Source organism: Protopterus annectens, chromosome 6.part0 (assembly GCF_019279795.1).
Source record: "Protopterus annectens isolate FY-2018-M chromosome 6.part0, PAN1.0, whole genome shotgun sequence".
Lineage (NCBI taxonomy): Eukaryota > Metazoa > Chordata > Ceratodontiformes > Protopteridae > Protopterus > Protopterus annectens.
Window position 1 is genome coordinate 370,004,007 of NC_056737.1, and position 11,156 is coordinate 370,015,162.

At 39.4% G+C, this 11,156-nt stretch overlaps 1 protein-coding gene across 1 annotated transcript; it reads right to left on the minus strand.

Annotated features, from left to right (window-relative positions):
- Positions 1 to 285: 285 nt before the first annotated feature.
- TMEM229B (transmembrane protein 229B) lies at positions 286 to 1,747 on the minus strand. The gene is made up of 2 exons (XM_044074111.1): positions 1,426 to 1,747; positions 286 to 1,335 (listed from the first exon to the last, which is right to left on the minus strand). Exon 2 carries the CDS (start codon positions 1,309 to 1,311, stop codon positions 805 to 807), a length of 507 nt encoding a protein of 168 aa, XP_043930046.1. The 5' UTR covers positions 1,312 to 1,335; positions 1,426 to 1,747; the 3' UTR covers positions 286 to 804.
- Between the last annotated feature and the right edge of the window lie 9,409 nt (positions 1,748 to 11,156).

Genomic DNA, 11,156 nt, shown 5'->3' on the forward strand with positions numbered 1-11,156 from the left:
GGAGAGATCAATTGAGAAAGAGTAAAATAAATTAAATAAGAGTTTTTAAAATGTTATACAGGTAAACACAGCAGGAAATGGAACATGGGGAGTAGGAAAATATAGTATTTTTGCCTGGAGAAACAGTTTTCTTCTCTATTGTCTGTTGTTCTGCTGTTTGGATTATATTCCGATATATACAACAGATGCTTAATTTAAGTCACTCAGCCCAGTTTGATTATTTCTCTTCTTGCATGGACACAGTTGCTTAACATATAAAAATAAGAAAAAAAGTAATAAATAATATCTGATGAAAATGGAATTTTCTAATGCTTTTAGGAAAAGCAAGGGTTAAACCTGGTCCCATATGCTCTACATGCCATCAGCAAATAGATATAGAATGGATTAAATTAAACCAGTACAGCTAATCTAGCAAATACATGAGTTAATTTTGAGTATTCCATTCACATTCCATTCACAGAGTGTATTTTACATATTATATTGTAATATTGTCCCATGACGAGATGTTGGTTATGCCATAGCTTTGGAGTCAACCTTACTTTATATAAATAAACAAAGCTGATATCTTTGCCACTTATATTTAAAAATAAAAAATAAATAAATGCACACACACTCACCCACCCCTAAGTAAAAATCTATTATTTTCTGAATTGGATAACAATGCATAAATATGCATACACGCATACATACAGGATCTGTCCTTTAACTGCTTAGCTTCACTGTCTCTCAAAAAACGAGTCTATGGTGATAGTTTAGGTTTTAAAAAAAATTGCTTTTTTTCTGGTTGGGGATGGTGGGAGGGCCTTAGTTGGTTTTGATGTGTCCGTTTGCATAGACTGCAGCAGTAGTTGCTATGCCAGGTTCAGCTCGCTCATCATATCGCAGCCGTAAGGTATTCCTGATGACAAGTTGCTCAACAATTAGGGATGCACAAAACCAGGGGATAGCATATTCCAAAGTAACGAGACCCATGAAGTCAAAGTCAAACTGTGAATAATCCCAGGGGCAAGCATTGAACTGCCGCAAAACCAAGCCTGTGGTGAACTCCCAGATATAAGTCCATAGAGTATATATGAGGCAGCGAGCAAAAATGTTGTATTTGTCCTTCAAATACAAATACATCTTCTCTAGTATTAGTATGGAAGTACCATATATAAACAGTGCCCAGACACTGGTGACACCAGGGAATTTCCAATTGAAATTAACCACAAACTCCCATGCTGCAGTGAACATTACTTCACAGAAGTAGCCATGAATAGCATAAAGGTACCAACGAGATAATGTAGACAAAGGCTCGACAGTAGTCATCATTCCAATGAATTAGTGAAAGGAATGCTGAAAAAAAAGGAAGAAAACAACAATTACATCTCAGGGATGGTCATGATAAATCTGAGAAAGCCAGGGAATAAAACACTCCGCACATACAACAGATTCAAGGAGAAAAGACGGCGACATGCAAGGCAACCTCTTTGTGTAAAGGGAAGAGGAACAAGCTGGGAGCAAGGCAACTGTACTGCAGCACCAATGTAGACGGAGATGCTGAATGATGCTCAGGCAAAAAAGGATATTGAAAAGAGCTTAGCATAGGAGCTGAATATGGAAAGTACCACGGCAGGAAGTAAGCAGGGTGCAAAGGCAAAGCTGGAATGGACTGTGCCTCATTCAGGACTTGCTAGAGCTGCTGCTTTCAATACACAATGCAGCTGTTGTCAAGAGCAGAGAAAGAGAGAGAGAGAGGCAGAGAGACTGCAGAGAGACCATCTCTTCTGTATTGCTGCAAGTAACCTTCCATTGAATTCCCTTCTGATATTTTAGAGCCACAGTTTTGAACATTGAAGTATCTACACAGTAATAGATTAGCTGTCAAAATCAACAATAATTAATATTCACACAAAATTATTTATGCGTGAATCTTTTGCAGTTTCATGCATTCATTCTTTCATATTCATGCTTTACTGTGTCTCATGAACACTTACGTTTAAATGCAACCCTATAGGGCTGTTTTCTGTAAATAAAATTTGACTGAATATTCAGATCCAGTAATCTCATACCTGGTAAATAATATTTTAAAGTCACACTTTAAAATATTTTAGAAACCTTAGTCAGCAACGTTTAATACATTTTCATTATTTCTCATCTCTCAAGAGTTTTGTTATTTATAGGAAGAGATCGGAGAAACAGAAAATGTGTGTCTCACTTTATTAAATCCTCCTGTTTCCCAGCTAGATGCTTAGAAGCAACATTACATCAAACACAAATATACAAAGTAGAGAGGATAGAAGGAAGGAGGGTGAAAGGAGAAATCTGAATGAATAAGGCAATGCATGCTGTCCACCTTGGTGAGGCACTATTAATTTACTTTGTCTATGTCACTGAAGGCAAACAATCCTACTTTAAAAATGAATCCCAGTGGTTGTAATATTTGGTTCTTTAATGGCTGTGCTACAATCTTGAAAGAGAGGCTTATTAGATTTGCATCTGATGGGTTTCTGGGAGGAAAAAAGATGGAGGGGGGAGGAAAAGTAATTTGACTTATGCATTTAGTGCTCAGCAGATGGAGGCAGCACAGCATTCTACATGTGTGTGTGTGTGTGTGTGTGTGTGGGAGGGGGGGGCACAGCTGACCATGCTTGTTTGTTATTCCTAGAAGGCTATTCAACGGAGTCCTTAATTTGTCCACTGTACTGTGCTTGGGTCTGAGGTAGGCCATCTGCTAAGATTTTTAAAGTGTGAAAACATATCTAAATGGTAAGAAAAGAAAGGGTGCAGGTGTTATGACAGTACAATGTCTGAGCTACAGAAAGAACACAAAGTTGTAGGATGTGGTGAGAAGATTTTTCCTACGTTAGCTAAACAGGTAATTGAGACAGTATACAGAGTCAATGTGAAGACTACTAGATTGTCTTTTATTTGGAAGGAAACTGTTCATCATGGAACTCCACTGCATACTATCGACTGAATATGTTTGGAAGGAAGCTAAAGTACTTGGACAAAGTCCAGAAGGACACGTGGAGAGCATACAGTGTCAACACTGAATCATGTTTGAACTCTGGACCAGTAAGGAAGAACCTTTGCATTAGCATGATACCCTAACACAATCTGGTCTAAAAGAGTACACATTAAAATAATCTAAAGAAAGGCACTTTTATGATGCAGGAGAGCTACTGGCTCATAAATGTGGGATATGTGCCTGACTCGTTTGACCTTTCATTGGTGTAATTTTGTCAGAAACGAAATACCTGTACTATGACAGTGCTGGCAGGAATAATTGCATCAATCTGAACTGCTTGTTGTGTTTTGAATCTTAGCTACTTGCATCTGTTGTATGTTTCTTATCTCATCCACTTCATATTTCTTTGCAGAAGTATGACACTTATTTTGTGTCAAGCTGGAAGGCAATAGTAGGGGTAATGTTCTCATGAGTCTACTTTAGTTCAGTGAACGATCAGATGATCGAACACTGTTAGGTCGAACACTAATTGTCAAACCGGCAAAACAGCGAATGGCCGGAACAGCAAATTGTTTCCCAGGGAAAGAAATCGCTGGGCCAGCTGTCCGGGTTGTGCCATTTCCTCCACTGTAGTTGGTATATTTAAATAGGGGGTGTGTGGAGGGCAAAGCCCTCCATTTTATTTAGTGTTTTTTTTTTTTTTTTTTGGGAACAGTGATTTTTTTCCCTCGGAAAAAAAATCGCTGTACTGGTTGTTCGCTCTTTTGAGTATTCGAGATTTAGGGGTCAATATAACAACGTTCGCTCATCTGATCGTTCATTGTTATAATATAGAGCCAGTTCTCACACCATTGGGGGCACTCAAATTTTACAACAATTAAATTGCCTTACTGCCTTTGAGGGTCACTTAAAATACATTTTTTGCAGACATCAGAATCTCCTCATGTTCCGACTTACTGGCTAAGTAACAATTTCTTGTTAACTGATACTGTACTTCTCTTTAATTCTATTATAATATGTTAATCTCTACCATAATTGCTTCATGTGCATCCCTGCATTCCTGAATTCCACTATTTCTAGTTTAACAGAAAGGCAGTTCTCTGCACCCACAACACCAGTTTGGAGGAACAGAAACATAATAGCACCTGGGCTATGCTCCCCTTCTGTTCATTTTGTGTTTCTTTGCTCTTCAGATTTTTTTTCTTACCAGGAAGATGCTTTAATTTATGCTTTATTAAGATTCATTAAATACCTGTATGGTTCTGTCAGGTCTATATTATTTCCTTGAAAGGCATGTCCATTGAATTCCTATTCATTGACATGATTACATTGAACATTGCATTCAGAGAACGAACACTACATTGAAGTTTTTCCCCCTGGAAAGTAAGTAGGTGGCCAGCATCATGAATTAGCCCATTTTGCCCACTGTAGTACAATCTTGGAGTTATTATATATAAGAAAGGGGTGGGGGCTGCAGACCCCCATATTGGGGGGTGTGGGGGCAAAGCCCCCCACTTTCATGAGTGTAAAATTATATAGTTCGTATTACAGTTGCTCTGGTGGCCAAATAGTTTCTTTCTCTAGGAAAGAAGTTTGATGATTGTAACGTTCATTGAATGGCTGTTCGATGGATAATGATTGATGCACAGCCATTCGATGGAGATGTCTTTCAAGGAAATAATATAGACCTGGTTCTGTCTTGTCTTCTTTTTCTTTCCTTCCTTTCAGGGTTACAGACATCATTTTAATGTTTTAAATATTTTTAATTTTATTTATTTATTTTGTTCCTGAATCTTCTGCAGGAGACCTTCTGCTATTTTTGCTACCCGCTGTATGGCTTCATTTCTCTCAGTGTTCTTGTAGAAATTATATGTCTTGAATTATGCACAATGCAGTACTGGATGACACTTAAGGTGTAGCCTCATAAACTAAATATATAGAATAAGAATAACATATTTTTTCCTACAAGACATGCTTCATCTTGTTTAATCTGAAAACTGTCTTTCTGTTACTGCCTTTTCATATATACTGACTGGTTCCCATTCAGAAGATCTACCAACTGACCCTGACCCTAACCCCTAACCCTAAAGGTCCACTATCTATCACTCACCTGACCCCCAACCTAACCCTAACTAACTTGCCCCTAACCCCCTAACACCCATGATTATTGCACTAATGCCCTAACCTGCGCCTAGCTAACCTCATAAAACCGCTAACCCTAACATAAAACCAACCAACTTTAAAACCAACTGTGACGCTGACCTAACACCACAGGGCTAACAATAGCAAGCCACAATGACCAGGCTTCTGAATGGGAACCATACTGACTACCTTTAGCTCAGCTGATATGACACATGGTCACATACCATTTTATTTTCTCATAACTCAAAATGGATATGTAGTTTCTCTATGGGTAATATTTAACCATCTGCTTTGTATCGTAACTGCAACTTCTTGCATGAAGCTAAGCTGCCTCATATTTTAACTATTCTTCTAATCGTACTAAGCTCTTCAAACCATGTCCATTCCCATCTTCTTCACTGACACTGTTGCAGATGTTTGTGTCATCTGCAAAATGGCATCTTTTCCTTGTAGCACCTGTGTAATCTGATCTGAAAAAGAAATTGAGGATGAGGACTGTATGGGGAAATGGAGCAGAGGACAGCTCAGGGAAGAGTACAGAAACATCAAAGAGCAAACCCAAGGGCACTGTAGACACCATCAAACAAGCAGCACTTTTCAACACTCTTAAGTCTGTAGTTTCCATACCCAATCACTCAGTTTTAGTTCTCTGTAATGGGAAACAAACATCTGTGGCCTCTAATTAAAATGTTAAAGTACTTTTGGTGCTGAATATAGGCAAAGTGTGTCTTCCCAGGTCAGACATGAAGATCACCAGGACTCTCTTCTGGTTAACTGATACCTCAGACTGGACTTTTTCCAGAATCCACTCCACTGTTCACACACTCATCCAGACTCCTCTGTAATATTTATCTGCCTCTCTCTCTCTTTCTCTCCAAAATAAACTAAGGTATGCATCTGAGCATAGCTCTCAACCTTCCATCTCCAAAATGAGGAACACTTGCCTTCATAATGTGGAACAAATGGGCAAAATGTGGAACACATACTAATGGCTTACTAACAACTTCAACTAGGAGGGTCACAGGATGGTTAAAATATGTTGGTTTTACTTATAAAGAAGATCTTTTAATGAATTAATATGATTAATTTCTATTTACCATGGATTTCACTTTAAAAAATTCCTAACACTGAATGTGTGACAGACTCTTTCAATGTGGAACTTTGAGGAACATAAACTTTTTAAGACCCCAAATGAGGTACGTTCCTCGTAATGAGGTACACTTGAGAGGTATGAGGGCTATTTTGCACAACAACAGGTATCCCCCCTAAAGTGACAGGCACAATATTCAATATTTTCAGGATTTCGGGTAATGTTAACAACAGCTCTATAACAAGTCAAAAAAACAGGAAAAAAACTCACAAAAACTATTCTCTTTCTTTGTAGAAACCACCATGCTGTTTTAAATTTGACTTGCTGTCTTGGAAATACCACCTATAAGCCCTGTAGATGGTCTGTAAGCCCATGACAGAATATCTGCTTTGTGTTGATTGAAACCAGGGATATGTTGTGTTTTTAACAAACAAAAACAAGTATCCCAGATATACAGGACTCTGGTACAATGAAACTAAATTAACAGATCAGCAGCAAGTGTGCTTTAAAAGTATATAGCTGGAATGGGGGCATTAGATTACTTCTTGTATTTACAACATAATTTCAATTTTCTTCATAACTAGCTCTTTCAGCATGAAATCACTAGCATACTGGTTTGCAATACACACAACAATCAGAGCATCCTATTAGTTTAGACAACACAATGCAGGTAAAAGTCCTACATGCATGACATGTACTAGAACAGGTGCATGAGCCATTGGTTGAAAATACTACTGAGTAATACTGACACATATTTCAGGCCCTAACAAAAAAATTGAGGTTTTTAATACCATAATATGATCATCATTGTGGTGTCTAACAGGGCCTGTTCATAGGTTTGTATGTAAGTACTAAGCTAGTTGCCCTTGTTGGCCATTTTTAAGCTTAAAAACCAAACAAACGGTCCAGGCAGCAGCAGGTGTCAGTCAGTACAAATGTTTAATTTAAATGTTCACCACAAGCGCTTTCACCGACAACAATATAAGGCTTTTTCCAGTGTGAATGCAAATGTCATTCTGGCCACTCTGACCATCTGACCCTTAACAATACTTTTTTTCTGTTTCCAAGGGTGGTCACTGTCGTATGGGAGGTAGGAGTTGCTGAAGGTGTTTTTACTAACATCTTACATTTCCTGTGTTTTGTGTTAGTATTTTTTAAAAAGTTTTGTTATGTTTATACATCATTTTTGATTAAATACTTATAATAAATTTATAATATGTTGCGCAATTTATAGGGATGACCTTAAAATGTGGTTTTGACAACATCCACTAGTGGGCTGTTTTGTAACATTTATTATGTTTTTAGAGTGTTTCTTTAATGTTTTGGTGCCTTTTTATGAATGGGAGCATATGTTGATTGAATTTTACATTTGTATTCACACTTGAAAAAGCCCTGTATTGTTGTCAGGGTGAAAGTGCTTGTGGGGAACTTTTAAATTAAACATTTGTACTGGCTGACACCTGCTGCTGCCTGGACCGTTTGTTTGGTTAGTCCTGCATCTGTTATTACTTCATTTTTAAGCTTAGCCATTTTCCCTTTTTATGCTCAAATTAACCTATCCCAGTTGGTTAGAGACTGACCTTACCCATCCCAAGGTTGATAATTATATATTATCTCTAATAAGAATAACTCGGATCATATCATAGATAACTTGAAGGGACCGATGCAGAGGATAAAGCATTTATGAACTGCTTCTGTCCATTAGTAGCACAGGGGGCAGTCCTGGGGTAAATTTTCTGATTCCCATCCATAGATCCAACTTGCGTTTGAAAATAGACAGGGATGAACTTTGTTTTATGTGGATTGGGTGTCTGTTCCAGAGCAGTGGTATCCTCTGTGAGATATACCTGCCCCTCCAAATCATTTTGTTGATGTTGCAGAGGAGGTTTAGATCCCTAGACTGAGTATTTCTGATGCCATCTGACTTGCTGTTGTGCAGTAAATCCATCAGTAGTGGGTTGGAGGGTGCCTTGCATGTCAGACACAGGTCACCTCTTAGCAGTCAACAATAGAGACAGAGCTTTAAGTCATGAATCTGTTGTAAACTGTTTCCAGGTGTCTGCCTTGTTCTGGAAATAAACAATGATCATCACATTAATTGTATAAAGTTATCCTTTAAAATAGGTGGTGTTATTTGGCCCAACAGCTGCTGTAAAGTCCTGTAGATGGCTGAATAATACAGATATAGTGAAGCTATATTACCTAGATTCACAAACTGGAATCTCTGGTCATACTGAGTCCCATTAGAATCATTCCTTGGGACTACATATTCATTTACTAGGTATAGATAAACAGCATTATGTTGATAAGGTTGAGGCAGCTGGGAAAACTTCACATCATTTATAACAGTAACAGAGACTTAAGAGGGACCAGTAGGGGATCGTCATGAACTTTAGAGTATTGTGAAGACAAATTAATATCACAGGATAGTGTGTACTCCTTACCTGTTTACATACCTCTGGTGAACTATTTGGTGCTGTCTCTAAACTCCCCAATAGTCTGGTGGTTCAGTGTACACATCAACAAGGTCATATTTGTCATAGTAACAATCTAGGTGTTCAAAAGGATGAGAAGGCAGAAATATATGAATAAACCATTATAGAGGCCAAAGACACACACACACACACACACACACACACACACACACACACACACACACACACACACACACACAAACACACACACACACACACACACACACATTCTCAATGCTGAGAGAGAGAGATATAGGTTTACAGGTTCATAGGTTGATACTAGACTATCGGCCCTAGGGCCTATACAAGCATAGCCATAACAATTCCCTGGATATTTCTTCTCACAATATTTACTTCCCTGGACCCCTGTCTAGCAGGATGACTGACGTGATCTCCGGTGTGAATTTCCTATCTACCATCCAATCGTCAAGGTTCCTTTTGAAGAGGGCCAAGGAGGCACTCTGCTTAACATGTATGGGCAGTCTATTCCAGAGTATGGGGAGTCTCTGGGTCAGGAACCTATCCCTCCAGTATGTTTTGTTTATTGTCATGACAAGGTTTAGATCCCTGGAATGTGTGGCTCTGAGGGATTGGGATTTCTTTAAGTGGAGCGTGTCCAACAGCTCATGGTTTGACATGGCCTTGTATGTTAAGCAGAGATCACCTCTGAGTAGACGATATGCCACAGAGTATAGCTGGAGTTTTTTTAGATGGTCAGTATAGGGTATCTGCTTTAGGCTTGTGATTCTTTTAGTGAGGTATTTCTGCGGCCTTTCCAGCTGTTGCAGATGTCTTGTAAGATACATACCAAAGGGGGCATTGTACTCTATAATGGGTCTAATGAGGGATGAGTACAGTGGGACAATGACTTCCTTTTTTCTGGATAAAAAGCCCTTAGTGATGAGGTGTGCCACATAGAAGGATTTCCTGACTGTTGTGGTGATATGGTTATCGAAGGTGAGGCCACTGTCCACCCGTGTCCCAAAGTCTCTCATCACACTTTCGGTGTTTAGTGTACTGCCACCTATGTGGTAATTCATGGGTACATGTTTTTTTCCCAAAGGGGATAACTATACATTTCTTGGCATTAAGCTTGAGCCCATGGCTCTGGCACCAAGCATCTGTTTCTGTAAGGCTCTTTTGTAGAATATCCACATCATTGCAGATTCAATAATGGCTCCCAGTTTGTAGTTATCTGCAAACTTTGTTAGTCAGAGTCCCTTAGTGTTGGCCTGTACTTCAGAGAAGTATATGCCAAAACAAGAGTGGTCCCAGGACTGAACCCTGAGGTACTCCACTTGTCACTTGTCTAGAGCTAGATTTGGAGTTGGCTACTTTTACAGTCTGGGTTCTGTCAGTAAGCCAGTTGGCAACCCATCGAGTGACGTAGGGATTTATGCCCAGCTTAGTAAGTTTATCTATGATTCCAGAGTGGGGGATGGTGTTGAAGGCCTTGGAGAGGTCCATATAGGCTGTTTGGGCCACCTTACCCTCATCCACAGCTCTGGAGACTGATTCAAAGAAATCAACCAGGTTCAGGAGACAAGATCGGCCCTTCACGAACCCAAACTTGGTGGGGTCCAGTGTTTGAAGGTTGCCAATGTCTTTGTTTATACATTCTATGATAATGCGTTCCATGCCCTTGCAGATCAGGCTCATCAGACTGATAGGACAGTAGTTCCTGGGATCCATGTTGGATCCCCCCTTGTGGAGTGGGATAACTGTAGCTGTGTGCCACTCAGTGGGCATGAAGCCTGAGGTGAGGCTATGCTTAAACATGAAACTTAGGTGGGGTGCCAGTTAATTTTGTAGTTCATGTAGTACACAGCCCGGGATGTCATCTGGTCCCATGGATGCTGTATTCTTAGCTTTGAAGAGTGCGATTTCTACCTGTGTGGCCGTGATTACCAGAATTTGGCAATCTTTTGGTATTGAGATGGGCCCTTTAGGGGGTGAAGTTGGCACTAAATCGATCTGCCAGGATATTGGCAATATCCTTGTGATCAGTATATTTAATGCCATTCTGTTGTAGCTTAGAGTATATCTGAGCAATCCATTTAGATTCTTGACATAACTATAGAATGCTTTGTGGTTTTCTTTGGAATCTTTGGCAATTTAATTTTCGTAACTAGCTTTGGAGGATTTTATGAGGGATCTCAGCTTCTTTATTGAGGCTGGTAAGGAGGTTTTTTGCATCCTGGTATTTTCCTCTTTTCTGCAACAGTTTCTTTCTTCTGTTGTATAGTTTGCTTATGGCAGGGGATCACCAGACCTGCTTCCTTTTTTTGGAGGAGAGCGTCTTGGTTCTATTTGGGATGGCACGATTCATGCACAAGTGGATGTGCTCATACAGTGCTTTAGTGTAGGATTCAGCAGTCAAACTTTCAGATCCCAGCTGCATGGGTGTCATGAAGTTTGTCACCTCAGCCTTGAGTAGCATGAAGTTGGCTTTGAAGAAGTTTTTTATGGAGGTTTCCTTACTGGGAGGTGGGGGTGGGAT